The following is a 19,013-nucleotide window of genomic DNA, read 5'->3' on the forward strand; positions in this document are numbered from 1 at the left end:
ATTAAAAAATGGCATTTAACAGGAACAGTGGAGGTCAAGATAAAGTCTGGAAGACTAAGCTAAATTTCAGCGAGAGCTGCTTGCAAGATTGCCAGAGGCAAATTAGAACTCCAGCTTGAATGCAAAAGACCTACCAGACTATGGAGTTGTGGTACATTGTTCTACTGTTCAGAGACACCTGCACAAATGTGACCTTCATGGAAGAGTCATCACAAGAAAACTTCTCCTGTGTCCTCACCATAAAATTCAGAGTCAGAAGTATGCAAAAGAACATCCAAACAAGCCTGAAGCATTTGGGAGGTTAAAATAGTACTATTTGTCCACAATGATCAAAGGTATATGTGTGGAGAAAAAAGGGCACAGAATTTCATGAAAAGAACATCTCGCCAACCATTAAGCATGGGGGTGGATCAATCATGCTTTGGGGTTGTGATGCAGCCAATGGCATGGGGAACATTTCACGAGTAGAGGGAAGAATGAATTCAATGAAATTTCAACAAATTCTTGATGCAAACACCATTTGGAAAAAATTGAAATTGTAAAGAGAATGGCATCTACAAATGGATAATGATCCTAAACCCAAGTCAAAATCCACAATAGACTACCTGAAAAGGCACCAGCTGAAGGTTTTACAATGGCCCTCACAGTCCCCTGATCTGAACATCACTGAAAATCTGTGGTTAGACCTCAAAATAGTAGTACGCAAGACGATCCAGGAATCTCACAGAAATGAAAGCATTTTCCAAAGAAAAATGGATGAAAATCCCTCAAACAAGAAATGAAAGACTCTTGGCTGGTTACAAAAAGCATTTAGAAGCTGTGATACTTTCAAAAGTGGGAGCTATTAGGTAATAATCATGCAAGGTGCCCAAATGTTTGCATCGGTCCATTTTCCTTTTTGTAATTGTTAAAATGTAAAAGATGAAAATATTTATTTTTCCCTAAAATACAAAGGAAATGTCATCCTTAACTATATGCCTTTTAAAGATCATATCATCCTCAACTTTCTGTTCACTATAACAGTAATTTGGTTATAATTCTGTCTCATCAGAACAGAGAATCAATCTTATTTCTCATAGTCTGAGAGTACTTCATGTGTTTTTAGCAAACTCTATGCAGGCTTTCATATGTCTGGCACTGAGGAGAGGCTTCCATAGGGCCACTCTGCCATAAAGCCCGGCTGGTGGAGGGCTGCAGTGATAGCTGACTTTGTGGAACTTTCTCCCATCGCCCTACTGCATCTATGGAGCTCAGCCACAGTGATCTTGGGATTCTTCTTTACCTCTCTCACCAAGGCTCTTCTCCCACGATTGCTCAGTTTGGCTGGATGGCCAGGTCTAAGACGACTTCTGGTGGTCCCAAACACTTCTTCCATTTAAGGATTATGGAGGCCACTGTGCTCCTAGGAACGTTGAGTACTGCAGAAATTCTTTTGTAACCTTGGCCAGATGTGTGCCTGCCACAATTCCATCTCTGAGCTCCTAGGCCAGTTCCTTTGACCCCATGATTCTCATTTGGTCTGACATGCACTGTGAGCTGTGAGGTCTTATATAGACAGGTGTGTGCCTTTACAAAGCAAGTCCTATCAGTTTAATTAAACACAGCTGAACTCAATGAAGGAGTAGAACCATCTCAAGGAGTATCACAAGGAAATGGACAACATGTAACTTAAATATGAGAGTGTCTGAGCAATGGGTCTGAATACTTATGACCATGTGATATTTCAGTTTTTCTTTTTAAAAAACTTGAACAAATTTCCTCATTTTTGTTTTTTTTCAGTCAAGATGGGGTGCAGAGTGTACATTAATGAGAAAAAAATGAACTTTTTTGAATTTACCAAATGGCTGAATGAAACAAAGAGTGAAAAACATGGATTTTTGTGAGTACTCACCGTAAAATCCTTTTCTCCGAGACGCTCATTGGGGGACACAGAGACTGTGGGTGTGTGCTTCTGCCGTCTGGAGGCCGACACTAAGTGTACAAAAAAAGAGTTAGCTCCTCCTCCGCCGCATACACCCTCGCCCCTAGGCCGGGCGTAACTCAGTTTAGTGCATAAGCAGTAGGAGAACGCGCCTTAAACTCAGGCAAGAAACTATATGTCTGAAAAAGGGGGCCACCCTAAACTTTGTACAAGGATTTGTATAACTCAAAATAAGTAAATGCCAACTGGCTGATAGGGTGGGTGCTGTGTCCCCCAATGAGCGTCTCGGAGAAAAGGATTTTACGGTGAGTACTCACAAAAATCCATGTTTCTCCTTCGTCTCATTGGGGGACACAGAGACTGTGGGACGTTCTAAAGCAGTCCTCTGGGCGGGATCTTAGCTCACCCAATCCATGCTAATTTGCGCCCCTGATTAGAGGTGCGCAACTGCTGCCTGGAGAATCTTTCTTCCCAGGCTTGCATCCGAGGATGCCTGGGTATGTACGTTATAATGTTTGACAAACGTATGCAAACTGGACCAGGTAGCTGCTTTGCATACCTGCTCCGCTGAAGCCTGGTGTCGCAGTGCCCATGAGGCACCCACTGCCCGTGCCGAGTGAGCCTTGATCCCTGCCGGAACCGGCGTGCCACTGATTTGATAAGCTTCTTGGACCGTCAGGCGAACCCATCTGGCCAAAGTCGCTCTGGACGCAGCGAGCCCCTTCCGCCGCCCCTCTGGAACCACGAATAGAGAGTCTGTCTGGCGGAATGGCGCTGTCCTTGTCACATACCTTCTAAGAGCTCTTACCAGATCCAGGGTGTGCAAAGCCTTCTCTACCCTGTGCACCGGTGCCGGGCAAAACGAGGGTAAGACAATGTCTTCGTTGATATGAAATGCAGACACAACCTTCGGCAAGAAGGGAGGAGCTGGCCTTAAAACTACCTTATCTTTATAAAAGGTCAGGAACGGCGGTTTACAAGATAAGGCCGCCAATTCCGAAACCCGCCTAATAGACGTTATAGCTACTAGAAAAACGACCTTTCTGGACAGGTAAGGTAAGGAGACCTCTTGCAATGGTTCGAAAGGAGCCTCCTGAAGGGCCCTGAGCACCAAGTTCAGGTCCCATGATTCCGTCGGCGCCTTATAGGGGGGTACTAAATGTGCGACCCCCTGCATAAACGTCCTAACCTGCCAGACGGAAGCGACTTTTCGTTGGAAAAGCACCGACAGGGCCGAGATTTGCGTTCTGAGCGAACTCGGAGCCAACCCTGCGTCCAGCCCTGCCTGTAGAAAAGCCAGTACGTTGGGGATCGAAAAAACCAGAGGAGCCACTTCACGATCCCTACACCAACGGAAAAAAACTTCCCAAGTTCGATGATATACTCTCGCCGAGGAAGGCTTTCGGGCACTCACCATCGTGGCCGCCACATCGCGCCTGAATCCTGCCTGTGTTAACAGCCAAGATTCAATGGCCACGCCGTCAAACACAGGGCCCCTAAGTTCGGATGGCAGATCGGCCCTTGGGACAGTAAGTCCGGCCGATCTGGAAGACGCCAGGGTACGTCCACCACTAGTTGGACCAGATCTGCATACCAGGCCCGCCGGGGCCAGTCTGGGGCCAGCAGAATTGCTGGAACCTTCTCTCTCCTTATTTTCCTGATAACTCTTGGAAGCAGCGGCAGCGGGGGGAACAAGTACGGGAGACGAAACTGGCTCCACGGGAGCACCAGAGCGTCTGCTGCGATTGCCTGCGGATCGAGGGATCGAGCGACAAACCTTTGTACTTTGGCATTCTCTCTGGATGCCATAAGGTCCACGTCTGGTGTCCCCCACCGTTGGCAGATCTGCTGAAAGATCTCGGGGTGCAGGGACCATTCCCCTGCCGCGACCCCCTGTCGGCTGAGAAAATCTGCCGCCCAGTTTTCGACTCCTGGAATGTGCACCGCTGAAATTACCACGCGGTTCTTCTCTGCCCAACGCAGTACCAGTCCGACCTCGCGCATGGCTGCCTGGCTGCGCGTGCCCCCTTGATGGTTGACATATGCTACTGCTGTAGCATTGTCCGACTGGATGCGCACCGGCCGGTGTCTCAGGAAACACTGGAAATGTTGCAGGGCCAATCGTATTGCCCGTATCTCCAGAATGTTGATCGGGAGAACTATCTCCTGAATGGACCACCGCCCCTGGGCTATGTGACTCTGGAAAACTGCTCCCCAACCTTGCAGGCTTGCATCGGTCGTCACCACCAACCATTGTTCCGGGGGAAAGGGTTTCCCCTGGACCAGAGACGAGTCGCGAGTCCACCACCGGAGTGAACCTCGTACCAGCGGAGACAACTTGCACCGATGACTGAGAGACAGCAGCCTCCGGTCCCATGCTGTCAAGAGCGCATGCTGAAGCGGACGGAGATGGAACTGGGCAAACGGGATTGCTTCCATCGCCGCCACCATTCTGCCCAACACACTCATGCCGTACCGGATGGATCTGGTGCCCGGCTGTAGAAGGTTCCGTACCCCTTGCTTGATTTTTTGCGCCTTGTCCTGAGGGAGGATCACCAGCCCCCGGGAGGTGTCGAAAATCATGCCTAGGAACACGATTCTTTGGGCTGGAACCAAGGATGACTTGCTCCGATTGATCAACCAGCCCAGACGGGCCAGGGTATCCAGAGTGATACTGACATTGTCCTGGCACTCCTGAAACGACGGCCCCTTTACCAAAAGGTCGTCCAGGTAAGGTAACACCGTTATGCCCCGTGCATGCAGGATGGCCATAACCACCGCCATTATCTTTGTAAAGACTCTGGGGGCAGTGGCTAAGCCGAAGGGCAGAGCCACAAATTGGAAATGACGTCCTCCGATCGCAAAACGCAGGAACCTCTGGTGTGGGGGAAATATCGGAATATGCAGATATGCATCCTGCACATCGATCGAGGCCAGGAATTCCCCTGGATCCATGGCTGCAATGATCGAGCGGAGGGACTCCATCCGGAATCGCCTGACCCTGATGAATCTGTTCAGGATCTTTAGATCCAGTACTGGCCTCACAGTCCCGTCTTTTTTGGGGACCGAAAACAGATTGGAGTAAAACCCCTGCGACTCTTCGCCCTGCGGCACTGGGGCGATGACCCCTTTGCGCTGTAGCGTCATTATAGCCTGTAACAAACTCTCCGCCTGCGAATCTGTCTTGGAAAGTCGGGAACGGAAGAATCGCTGTGGTGGCCGTCCGACAAACTCTATCTTGTACCCGGACGATATTAGTTCTGCCATCCAAGTGTCGCGTGTCACTGCGACCCAAACGTGGCTGAACCCTAGTAGGCGTCCGCCCACTCTGTCGTCCGTAGGTACGGAGCGCCTCCAGTCATTTAGCTGGAGGTTTTTGGGACCTGGCCCCCCTCGCTCTGGGCAAACGGCCTCGGCCTCTACCCAGCGGATTGGCCCTGTAAGAGGCTTGCTTTTCCCTACTCTGGCCATCGTTTGCGGAGGAGTATGCCCTGGCCGAAGTCCCCCCCCAGGGGCTACGAAAGGGTCGAAAACGCCTCTGCGTTTGCCTGAATGCCGGGCAACTTCTCTGCTGCGGGAGGAAACTACTTTTCCCCCCTGTGGCTTCTGAGATAAGCTTGTCCAGCTTCTCACCGAACAGCCGATTGCCCTGAAAAGGCAATGAGGTTAAGGATTTTTTAGAGATAGAATCCGCTTTCCACAGCCTCAGCCATAATGCACGCCTAATGGCGATCGCATTCGCTGCCGCAACAGCCGAACACTCGGCCGCGTCCAGTGAAGCGCTGACAAGATAATCACTCGCTCCTGATATCTGATTTGCCACCTCCAAGACCTCCGCGGGCAGATCCCTGTCTTGGAGGGCCTTATACAGAGCGTCCCCCCACGAAACCATGGCTTTAGCCACCCAAGTTGCCGCAAAGGAGGGGGCCAGAGCCGACCCTGCTGCCTCATATACCGAGCGGGCAAGCCCGTCCATGAGGCGATCAGTTGGGTCCTTTATAGAAGAAACACTGGGTATCGACAATAGCGATCTTGATGCTAAACGTGATACCGGTGGGTCCACTACTGGCGACTCTACCCAACCCTTATGGAGCTCAGGAGGAAACGGATACTTTGCTTGCAGCGCTTTTTGCATTGCAAAACGCTTATCCGGGTGTTCTCTATGTTTCTGGACTAGCTCCTCAAACTCCGGATGCGTGGCAAACCTTCTATGTGGTCGCCTGGATTTCTTGAAAGAGACCTTGTGACCTGAGGCTGTGGGCACCTCGTCCTCGATCTCTAATGTCTGGTTGACTGCCTCAATGAGACTGTCCACCGAGTCCTGGAACCCCAGGCTTTCTAGATTCCAGGCCTCCTCCTCCTCTCCTTCATCCTGATCGCTCCCTGAGCTCAGCGACGGGGAACGGGATGCCCTAATACCCGCCGCCGAAGCCCCGGAGGGCCCGGCCGACGGGGAACGAGCCCTTTTGATATGAGCTTGCCTGGTACTGGAGCGACCTCTAATGGTTGGAGGGTCCTGAGACGAGGACGAGCTCTCTTCCGCTGGCAGACCACCATCCTTGTTCCTGCCCGGGCCTTGAAGGGATTCAATTGCCCTTGTGAGGGACAGCATAGAATGCGATAAGGACACCGCCCATTCCGGGGGGTCCTGACCCCTGGGTTCAGAAACAGTGGGGGGCTCCTGGGCGCGCTCCGACTCGCAGGCTTCACAATATTTACCCGCCTGTGCCTTTGGCAGCCTGACCCCACAGGACACGCAAACCGCGTAAAGGAAAGAGTGAGCTTTCCCTTTGGCAGACATACTTGCACAGGCTGAAGGCAGGGTAGAAGGAGGAGGAGGGTAACCCCTTCCCTGACAACCAGTGCGGTTCTCCAAACGGAGTTACACTCACCCACCGGCAGGGTCCCACTCCTGTTTGAAGTACCCCGGGAAGCTCCGGATGCGTGGACGCGAGGTGGTAGGGCGGAAGTCTCCTCTCCGGGACCTGTGCGCCCGCCGTTTTCCACCCCTTGACCCCCAGGCCTCCTGCTCCTATACAGCGCGTCTCCCCGACGTCAGTGGGCGGGACTTCCGGCTACCACCGGAAGTCGGCGCGCGGCCTCGCGCGATAGTCACGGACCTCCTCCTGCAGCGGGGCCGCGGCCGCCGGCGGGCTTCCGGCCGCACTCCGGTACACGCGGTGTGCGGCGTCCGGTTGCAACGCCACTCTGGCTACCGTTACACACCGGGGCAAACTTGCGGTGCGCTCCAGGAGCGGATCCCCCAAATATTAAAGGTGAGCAGGGCCATCCGCCGTGGGCTCCATCCCCGGCAGGGGGGGGGGGGGGGGACTTCTGGTACCGGCTTCTTCCCCCTGTACTCGCCACGTCCACAAACTAGATCGGCTCACCTGCGCCTCCAATTCAGCCCCTGGACTCACTACCAAGGGGTGGAAGGGGCCTCCATACATTGTTGTTGTAGGAGAGGAACAACGTGGAGGCTGACCCCTGGTTCTGCTCACACGTGCTCGCCTGATGAAGTTATGGGGAAACCGAATCCTCTTATCAGGACGCGTTGCCCCTCTTTTAAAAAAAAAAAAATAGTTGTCTGGCAAAAAGTCCCAGATGTGTCCCTCGGTGCGGGAGAGGACACGTGGAGGGTTACTCACACGTGGTCGCCCGTTGATGATTTGGGGAGATCGGATCCTCTCTATAGGATCCGTCGCCCCTGTCTTATCTTCATAGAAAAAAAGGGAAAAGAAAAAAAAAAAAAATCTAGTCTGGAGCTCCAGACTGCGTGTGCCTCCATCAGACACTAAGCAAAAACTGAGTTACGCCCGGCCTAGGGGCGAGGGTGTATGCGGCGGAGGAGGAGCTAACTCTTTTTTTGTACACTTAGTGTCGGCCTCCAGACGGCAGAAGCACACACCCACAGTCTCTGTGTCCCCCAATGAGACGAAGGAGAAATTTAAAGGGGTCCGAATACTTTCCATACCCACTGTATGTTGCATGAGAACCTAGCCTTATACAGTGGGGAAAATACCTATTTGATACACTGCCGATTTTGAAACTTTTCCCTCCTACAAAGAATGGAGAAGGCTTTAATTTTTATCATATGTACAATTCAACTGTGAGAGACAGAATCTTAAAAAAAAATTCCAGAAAGTTATATTGCATGATTTTTACATAATTAAACTGCATTTTATTGCATGAAATAAGTATTGGAACACCTACCAACCAGCAAGAATTCTGGCTGTTAGTTTTTCTATAAGAAGCCCTCCTACTCTGCAATCATTACCTGTAGTAATTGCACCTGTTTGAACTCGTTACCTGTATAAAAGACACCTTTCCACATACTCAATCACACTCCAACCGCTTCTCCATGGCCAAGACCAAACAGCTGTCTAAGGACACCAGGGTCAAAATTATAGACCTGTACAAGGCTGGAATGGGCTACAGGACAATAGGCAAGCAGCTTAGTCAGAAGGCAAGAACAGCTGGCACAATTACTAGAAAATGGAAGAAACAAAAGATGACTGTCAATCATCCTCTGTCTGGGGCTACATGCAAGATCTCGGCTCATAGGTTAAAGATTATTCTGAGAAAGGTCAGGAATCACCCCAGAACTACACGGGAGGACCAGGTCAATGACCTGAAGAGAGCTTGGACCACAGTCTCAAGCATTACAGTTAGTAACACACTATGCCGCCATAGGTTAAAATCCTGCAGGGCACACAAGGTCCCTCTGCTCACTCCAGCACATGTCCAGACCCGTTTGAAGTTCCCCAATGACCATCTTGGATGATCCAAAGGAGGCATGGGAGAAGGTCATGTGGTCAGATGAGACCAAAATAGAACTTTTTGGTATCAACTCCACTTGCCATGATTGGAGGAAAGAAAAGGATTAATACAACCTCAAGAATACCGTCCCAAAAGAGAAGCATGGTGGGAAAAACATCATACTTTTGGGGATGCTTTTCTTCAAAAGGGACAGGACGACAGCACCGTATTGAAGGGAGGATGGACGAGGTCCTGTATTGCAAGATTTTGGCCAACAACCTCCTTACCTCAGTAAAAGAATAGAAGATGGTTCGTGGCTGAGTCTTCCAGCATGACAATGCCCCGAAACACACAGCCATGGCAACTAATGAGCGGTCCTGGAGTGGCATAGCCAGTCTCCAGAAACGAACCCAATAGAAAATCTACTTTCCCCACTGTATACACCACTTCAAAGTAAACTTGTCAGAGCACCAAAAAGAACATAAAATCAGAGTATGTACTGCATGTCATATTGTAACGAAAGGGCACAGAGGATTCATATTTAGGTAAGCAGTTAATTTTCTAACATCACATCTGATCATTATCATCTGTGTATCAAATTGGACATCTGACACCACTTCACTGGATACATTTTTTTAGCAACCACTATCATTTTTTACTGAAAACATTCCATAGAAAGGTGGAATGGAACATCCATTTTATATTATTATTATTATTATTATTATTATTATTATTATTATTATTATTGGCCAAAACTAATCTATACCAGATGCCAGCTCTTGTAGAAATGTACATTCCACACATTCATGCTACACGCTCCTGGCAGGGGTGCTCCACGCTCCTAGCAGGGGTGCTCCTTTACTCCAAAACCTATGTTTGACATCGTTCTGTTCAAACAATGCATGTAAGATTTAGTGTTATATCTGTCTTCAGCACGGTCACATCTGTGTGGATATGGCAATCAGAAAATGGGGAAAACTTAAGGGGTATGGATCAAGGGTCTTTTTAATCCTGTTTTGTAAATCTTGTAATACAACTGTATGACACATTATTTTTCAATAATTTGCAGTGGTATGGTGTATTGACATCAGTACAGATTATTTTGGCACATTACAAATAATTGGAACCCATATTTTGGATAATATTGTTGAAGACTTGCAATGTTATCTAAATCTATTTGCAAATTGTATCTATTTTGCATTATTAATTTTGAATATCTCCATCTAAACATAAATTTGTTTCCAAATATTTCCTGCCTCAAAATACTTGTATTACGACACTGACACCTTGTGGCCAATATTGACAGTGGAGCTTTATGTAACTGAATTCTTTTTAAGTGTTTTCTCATCTTGGCTAACCAGAAAAACTATTAATTGAAGCTCAGTCATCAGATATGCTTAAGCTTTATTTGCGCACAAATACGGGTATCACTCCAATAATACTTTATTGGCTAGCTTCATTTTTTTACTCATTTCAGTAAGTAAAGAATTATCCCCACTGAAGAATTATCCTTGTCAATTTTTACTTTTTTGTTTTATTTTACTCACTTATATAGTGCCATTAATTCCACAGCGCTTTACAGACATCATCACTGTCCCCATTGGGGCTCACAATATATACACTTTATTAGTATGTCTTTGGAGCGTGGGAGGAAACTGGGGTACCCAGAGAGTCAAAGTGTTTTCCCCATTTTTAGAATTTGTTTATTAAAGGGGTCTGGTGGATTACTCAGCTATCTCCTGTTGTCCCGTTGAGAATGAATGGAGCAATGATGAGCAAGTCCGGCTACTATTCCATTTAGAAGCACAGCCCCATTCTAAGGATCAGTGGAGTCACAACAGTCAGGCCCCCACTGATCGGCAGATTGGATTACCTAGTCTACTGATTTTTTTTATTTTGAGTTCATTGACATGTATTTGCTCCCATTAAAGAACATTTGACTTGCGCAAGGTCTAAAGTTCTGCCGATTTTTAATATCTTACTACAGATGTAATGCATCCATCTGATCAACTTTTCCAATTTTTTCCTTAATGCATTTTAATGCACAAACAGGAAAAAATAAGTAATTTACAAAAAGTGGTCAAGGGCTCAGTCCCAAAACTCCAGGGTTCCGGGTGCAAAGAAACACATCACAAGGACTTGCTTAATTTTACAATGAAGCACTAAAATATTATTATCTGCCTGACTCAAAGCACATTGTACACCATGAAAGATGAATGTCTTACCCATAGCGGAAGAACTCCTTGAACTCTCTGCACATTCTGTGAGCCAATTCGCGCTTCCCACAAGACTGGGGCCCTGTTAGAACGAGCATAGGGTAGGGGGTGTCCAGATTGGGCAATGTACTGTAATAAATGAGAAAGGCTTGTCACTGATTTGTAGGTGTGTGTCAATCTGTTATTGATCTGGTCCGTATTTTCCGAAGGCATACCTCATATCTTATGGGCCTGCTGTGTTACGTTTTAGCAGCATTATAACATGTAAATAAGTTTACAGCAATCAGCTCAGCTCTCTGAGTTGTAGTATTTTCATTCATTCAGTTGATCAAGAATGTATGGAAACATACACAGTGGCGTAACTACAAAATTATGGGCCCCGGTGCGAACTTTCAAATTGCCCCCCCATGCCAAAATACGTGCACATCTCCACTCCGTCCACCTCGTGCACGTGCGGCTCCACTCCGTCCACCTCGTACACACGCGGCTCTGCTCCGTACACTTCGTACACACACGGCTTCACTTCATACACATGCGACTCCGCTTCGTACACACACGGCTCCGCTTCATACACACGGCTGCGCTCCATACACCTCATACACACCCGACAGCGCTCCTTACACCTCGTACGCACATGGCTGCGCTCCGTACGCCTCGTAGACACACGGCTGCACTCCGTACACCTCGTACACACACGGCTCCGCTCCGTACACCTCGTACACACAAGGCTCCGTTCCGTACAACTTGTACACATATGGCTCCGCTCCATACACCTCATACACACATGGCTGCGTGCCATACATTTCTTACACATCCGGCTCCGCTGCGTACACCTTGTACACACACAGCTCTGCTACATCCACCCTGTAAACCCCTCCTGATCCCACACATAAACTTACCCTCATCTAGCACCATGAGAACCAGCACAGCAGAGTCCTGCACACACCGAGGCCAATGATCATGTGACCCATGACTCCTCCCCTCCTGTGACCTCATCACAGGTCCTGTGCGCACAGACCAGCCATCGCGTCAGGCCAATTGCAACCTGACAGCCACGGAGCTGCACAGCTAATGAACGGCTGCAGCTCCGCGATTGGGCCCCTAAGCACTCCGGGCCTCGTCGCAGCTGAGACCGCGGTAGATACGCCCCTAAACATACACTAATTACAGTCATTTGCATAAGTGGCCACAGGGAAGGTTGCCTGGGGGCAGAATTTCCAGGCCATTCTCCCATGTCAAATCATCTGGGCCTGGGAATACACAGAGTAGACCATTTCTTCTTTCACTGAAAGCATAGTACTGAGAGCATTACAGTGAGTACTTAGTTCTCCTGGTGACCAGTGAACAGACTGTGTGGAGTAGCAGTTACTTTGTCTTCTTGGCCACTAGTACTTTTGCAGAGTAATTTAATCACAAGGAATGCCCCAAATAATGAAACCCGTTTACTTGAAGGGTAAATGTACTACTTGATGAGTAATTAATCACTATATTGAAGACAACCTTCAGAAATACATCATGTACCTATTATGGCTATGCTGATGTGCTTGTTAGCAAGGAAATAACTGGGTAAATGTCATATCCTTAAATGGGTCCCAAACTGACACTGTGTACTAATATATGCTGCACCAATATTGTTACATAGCCTAAAGTAGCTAATATAGAAAGGGCATATCATACCTGGTATTGGCCACGTGGAAATCCTCCGACGTCCCTCTGCCCCGACGCGCGTTTCGCTATGCTTCTTCGGGAGGTGTGTCAGGGCAGGCGGCATACTGGTTTAAATAATGACAATATTATGTAACAATATTGGTGCAGCTTATATTAGTACACAGTGTCAGTCTGGGACCCATTTAAGGATATGACATTTACCCACAGTTATTTCCTTGCTAACAAACACATCAGCATAGCCTATACCATATATAGGTACAAGATCTATTTCTGAAGGTTGTCATTTGCCTTATTTACTGCCTATTTTTAATTCATATTTTATAGTTTACACTAACTTATGAATTGTCTTCTATAAAACTTGCACCTTATATCAATTTATACATTGTCTTATATTTATCATTGGACATTACCTTTATTGTGGCTTATATATTGGAATACCCTATGGCATTCAGGTCCCTTTTTTTGTGGATCTAGTACCTTTTTTCAATTTGTATGTTTTTAATTGTCTTATCAATAAAATTATATGTTTATCTCTAAGTACCATTTTCTTGGGATCATTTTCTTATTTATGGTCACCAATATAGTGATTAATTACTTTTGCAGAGTGCAGAAATCAAGATAATTTTTTAGCAGCTGCTATACTCTGCAAGGGCAGCGGCCAAGATGACAAAGAGCTGTAACACAATTAGAAAGCTGAGGATACAGTGAAGTGCGGTGATCTGTGATAGGTTTCTCTCTGCCTGTGTGTATAGGGAGAGACTTGTCAATCACTTGCAGCAGGCAGGGAGAAGCTGTCGAGGATCCGCCTGTCTGACTAGTCTCTGGTGGGGGCTCGGTCCCCAGTGGCTTTTAAAGGGAATCTGTCACCCCCTGGGACGCATATAACCCATTAATATGGGCATACAGGTGTTAGAAATGTTAAACTAGTCCTACCTGTAAGCCTCAAAGCTGCGGTTTTGTTGTTGAGCAATCATATTTTATTTCTGTATGCTAATGATTTCTTCCAGGAGCCTGGACGTAAACTCTACCTCTTCATTATCATACCATCCCCCTCCCATCAATGTCACAGTGCCCTGTAAAGTGTAATCGTAGCCCCGGAATTTAGCGTCTACGCTCTGCAACAAAATTATACAGTACCTGTTATGGCCTTCTATGAGCATTGGCTTCAGTGTTCTTCTGCACAGGCGCCGGTGAGTCACTGCTTTGTCCGCTGCAGTGGCTTCTGGGGTACGTGGTGATAAGGTGCTCTCCCCACCATGCATACATGGGTGACAGGGGCATCAGAAACAGTATTGTTCCTAACTATGCAGGGAGGAAGGAAGTAGGGAGAGCACCTTATCGCCTACGTAGAAGAACGCTGAAGCCAAAGCCCATAGTAGTGCACAATAGGTACGGTATAATTGCGCTGTTGCAGAGTGCAGGAGCGGGAATCTGGGGCTCAGATTTCACATTACAGGGCACTGTGACTCTGATGGCAGGGGGATTGGTATGATAATGATGACAGGAGGCAGAGATTTCTTCCATGCACCATACGCCCTGGAGTCTGGGAGAAATCATTAGCATAAAGAAATAAAAGACAATTTTTCAACAACAAGACCACAAATATGAGGCATACAGGCAGGACTAGTTTAACATTTCTATCACCTGTATGCCCATATTAATAGGTTATATAAGTCCAAGGGGTTCACATATTCCCTTTAAATTATGTTTTTCTCTGAAACACTACAGTGTTTCAGAGTTTAAAAGAATATGGTTGAAATCATGCATACAGCATAAATCGGACAGCATGCATCAGCAGTCAGGATCTCTTTAAATATCCAAGATGGGCAACTATGATCATCATGTCTAAAAATTACCTGTCAAAAATCTTCTGTGGTTGGATCATGCAGTACATAACATTGGCCATATGATCTCTGGCTGCAATTACCTCTGGAGGAGGGTCATACTTATTCACTGCAGCCACCTAAGTATTGTCCAGAAAGTAAAATAACATATATTACTTCCAACAGATAGCCACCCAGTCATCACCAACAAAGGCTTTTGTACAAGGTATTAACGTAAGTACATTTCAGTAAAAATGTTCAATACTTTTTCCGGGGTCTTTCTCGTTATTACACATAACTTTTGACAACTGGTGAGAATTTCATGCCAATAGCACCTTTAGAAATATACATAGAAAATTGGTGACGTGTTCAATACTTATTTCACCTGCAGCATTTATACTGTGTATGTAAAGAACTTATAATTGTGTAGCTACTCTGCCCTTCAACTGTCTAAAATTGTGGATAAACCTGAAATATTTTAGGTGCCTGGTTCTGTATATTTAAGATGCTGACTGTACTGAGATATCTTTCTCAGCTCATGTCATTCCTCTGGGATAAGCTATATTTTCCTCACTGCATCACCAATGTAATTACTAGGCAACACTGATTGCTTTAGGAAGATGTTTATTAATTGGTGGAAAGCAGGTGCGGCGATAAATACCTTCTCTTCAACTCTGATCTTCTTCTGATCCAGTTCAGTTAATTTCGGGAGCATAAACAGCACAGACAGCCAATATTCCGCTTGTTCCTAAAAAACAATACACCTAATGAAAAATCAATGTACAGTAGTATTGTACTATACACATACATATGCAGCAGAACAATGTAGAGCAGCAAGCAGAGCTCATAATGGAGAGGCAGTAAAACGCTTTCTAGATTACCATCGATTTCAGAATGTTTGCCGCAAATTACAGTAATGTACAGCAAATGCAAAAACAAGTGTTAGTATGTGTTATGGAAAAGTTCAGAAACTAGGTCAGGGTCCAAAAAAAGGCATGGTTTTATTAATCTAAATATCAATGTCAAAACTGCACTTGGGTTCCAGCCAAAGATAGTATAAATAAATATATATTTATATTTGTACTATATTTGGCTGGAACCCATGTGCAGTTTTGACGTTGATATTTAGATTAATAATACCATCCTACTTTCTTAAACCCTGATCTACTGTTCTTCAGAAAAAAAAAAAAAAAAACAAACGTGCATTTTGGATCATTGTCATGTTGGAAAAGTACACATCTATCAAGGGCATGGAGTGTTGGTAGCATCTTACCTTTCACTATAGAACAGCACATCTGAAATGTAGCTTCCCGAAACCAGCAGCACTGATGCAGCCCCAAATAAGGACACTGCCACCACGTTTCATTGTAGGCACCAAGCATCTTTCTTTGTAATTCCTCACTTTTGCAACATCATACGGTTTTAAAGCCATCAGTTCCAAAAACAATTATCTTGGCTTCATCACTCTAGAGTATAGAGTCCCAGCATTCTTCAAAATTTTGGCATGTTCCCTGACAAATTGTAGATAGACTTTTATGTGTCATGATCCAGGTCGGGTTTGCTTCTTGCTTTTCTTTCCCCGGCCTGATCATGTAGGGGTTATATTTTCGTGCCTCTCTTTGGTGGCTATTTATTGGTGCTATTTTTGGTAGCCTTTGTCAGTGATAGTCCTGGCCCTTGGCTTGAGCAGCTCATCCGTATACCCTAGTGATCCTTCTGCCTATGACTTCCCGTGTGTGTCTCACCCGTTCCCTATCCCTGACTTTTAAAACTTATGGAACTTTTTTATGGACTTTGTGCGCTGCCAAACATTAGACTGTCATGTCAGGGGATGACATGTCTGTCATCCCCTGAGGAAGAAGTTATTAATACTTCGAAACGCGTTGGAAATAAAACTTTAATCTTTCATCTCAACTGGATCCAAGTCTAATGTTTGGCAGCGCACGAAGTCCATAAAAAAGTTCCATAAGTTTTATATGTTAGCGGTCACTGGTTTGACCCGTGGACGTGCAGCAGCTGAACGCATATCCTACATGCTTTTTCTTTCCTTGAGCGGGTGAGTTGATAATATATAATTATATATCTCTTACCATCGGATAAGACCCTATTTGCGCTTCCCTTGTTCCTACAGTATAAATCATCTATCCCTGACTTTGTGATTTCCCTACAGTGTATGACTCGGCTTGAACTCTGAACTCCACCTCCGGTTTTTCTGTCTCTGGTACTATGTTCCCCAACTGGCTCTTGACCCACTGGCTTGTACCTCAACTCCTCTTTCCGTCTCACATTTTGGATAACGCGCTCCCATCTGGCTCTGACTTTTGGCTCGTCTCTGACCTCGTGCTGTGCTGGGACCTCTGGTACTTCGTTTTCTGTTTCTTGCTGACTCCGGGCTGTCTGACTACTCTGCCGCCTCCTGGTGGCGGCCTGCATTTCTGCACTGAAGTGCTACACAGTAAGTGCAACTCTTTTTACTGTAACAGCGCCCCCCCTGGTGGTGACTGAGCGCAACTGCTTCGCAGTTGCATTACATTATCACTGACCCACTACATTTTAAAAGGGGATTTCACACTTTTTTTCTTTCTTTCTTTCTTTCTTTCTCTGGTATGGATCCGCTCCGTACTTTGGCGGAACAAGTGGCCAACCACACTCAGATGATGCAGGAGTTATCGGAGGAGCACAGGGCCTTGTTTACTTCTCAGAAGCAGGTTCAGAGGGAGATGGCTGAGACAGATAAGTTAACCAGGGGAACCTCCTCTGTCAGTAAGTCTGGTGAAGTGACTGACGTGTCTCTGCACTCTCCTGAACCTTCGGTGAAACTCCCTGACATCTTCTCTAGCGAGAAGGACAAGTTCCACACATTCAGTGAGGGTTGCAAATTATTATTTTCCCTTAGACCCCAATCTTCAGGGGATGAAAGTCAGCAGGTGGGGATGATTATATGTTTACTGAGGAAGGGCCCGCAAGATTGGGCAATTTCCTTACCCCCAACCGCCCCTGAGAGAATGTCTGTTGATAAGTTTTTTGAGGCTCTGGGCCTCATTTATGATAAACCAGACCGAGTCAGATTGGCAGAGGACACTACTATGGGTCCATCGCAAGGAAAGCTCTCTGCCAAATGGTACTGTTCGGAGTTGGTCCCCAGAGGTGTCCTAGAATGACTCGGCACTCAGGTGCCAGTTCCGGAGGGGACTGTCTGATCATTTAAAGGATGCCCTGGCTCTTCATCCTCCTCCCAGCTCTCTGGAAGAGGCCATGACTCAGGCCGTTCGCATGGATTGGCGTATACGGGAGAGAGGAGTCGTGCAACGGGAAGCCCATTTCCTTCCAGTTAAACCTGAACCTTCAGAACCTGATGAGCCCATGGAAGTAGAGGCCATTACCTTCAAGGAAAAGGAGAGGAGATGTCGATGGGAAGGAAAACTTTGTTTTTACTGCAGTGCTCCAGGACATTGGAAGAAGGACTGTCCCACCTGCCCTCCTACTCCCAAGGTGTCGGGAAACTCCAAAGTCTGGATAACTACCGAGGAGGTTGCTCAGACTCACAGGTACCTTTTTCCTAATTACTTAAAGTACTGTTAAAAGTGGATCTTGGTGTTGAGAACTGCTTCACTCCCACTTTGGCCTTTGTGGACTGTGGGTCATCCATTTCCTGACTGACTCTAAACAGGTGGACAGATGCACGTTAGGGACAGTTAGATTGGGGACTCCCATTAAAATTGTGGCTATTGACTCTATACCCCTCACCAATGGCGGGGTTAATTTCATTTCTAAAGAGTTCACCCACATGGTGGGGGCCCTATACCAGGAGTGTATTTCATGTTTTGTCTTGGATAATCTCCATGCTGGTCTGGTGCTGAGATTTCCTTGGTTGCAATTTCATAACCCGGTTATTGACTGGGGGTCCCGGGATATTGTAAAGACGGGATCTAGTTGTTCTGAAGCTTGTCTTACTACTTTGTCTATGACATCCATTAGTCTGGAGGGTATTCCGGAGTACCTGAAGGACTTTACGGATGTGTTCTCTGGAAAAAAAAAAAAAAGAGGCTGAGGTTTTATCATCACGCCGGCCATTTAATTGTAACATTGATCTTGTTCCTGATGCTAAATTGCCCATGGCCCGTTTGTATAATTTATCCGGTCCCGAGCATACGGCCTTGAAGGAATACATCTCTGAGAGTCTTCACAAAGTGCACATTCGCCCTTACATGTCTCTTGTGGCAGCTGGGTTCTTTTTCGTGAAAAAGAAAGATTGTGGTTTGCGCCCATGCCTCGATTTCTGAGAGTTGAATAAGATCACTGTGAGAAATACTTAGCCCCAGACAGTTGGTTGTATAAATCAGGGATAAGTGGGAGGGGGTAAGTGGTTTTCTAAATTGGATCTTTGGGGGGCATACAATCTCATCCGTATATGGGAGGGGGATGAGTGGAAAACTGCGTTTCTCACCTCTGAGGGGCTGTTTGAAAATTTGGTTATGCCTTTTGGGTTGACTAATGCGCCGGCTGTTTTCCAAAATTTTATCAACCATGTCTTTTCTGACTTTATTAGGTGCTTTATGGTAGTGTATCTTGATGATATTCTGGTGTATTCTGGGGAGAAGCAGGCCCACATAGGTCATCTGCGTG

General features: G+C 46.6%; 1 protein-coding gene across 1 annotated transcript in view; it reads right to left on the minus strand.

Annotated features, from left to right (window-relative positions):
- LRGUK (leucine rich repeats and guanylate kinase domain containing) overlaps nucleotides 1-19,013 on the minus strand; it is a 103,617-nt gene that overhangs the window by 31,337 nt on the left and 53,267 nt on the right. The window contains exons 10-12 of the mRNA XM_073580981.1: nucleotides 15,049-15,135; nucleotides 14,421-14,527; nucleotides 10,906-11,025 (exon numbers count right to left, since the gene is read on the minus strand). Coding sequence (XP_073437082.1) covers nucleotides 10,906-11,025; nucleotides 14,421-14,527; nucleotides 15,049-15,135 — 314 coding nt within the window. The remainder of the gene's footprint in view (nucleotides 1-10,905; nucleotides 11,026-14,420; nucleotides 14,528-15,048; nucleotides 15,136-19,013) is intronic.

This window comes from Dendrobates tinctorius, unplaced genomic scaffold (genome assembly GCF_039654945.1).
Source record: "Dendrobates tinctorius isolate UK_male_01 unplaced genomic scaffold, ASM3965494v1 ptg000066l, whole genome shotgun sequence".
Taxonomy (NCBI): Eukaryota; Metazoa; Chordata; class Amphibia; order Anura; family Dendrobatidae; genus Dendrobates; species Dendrobates tinctorius.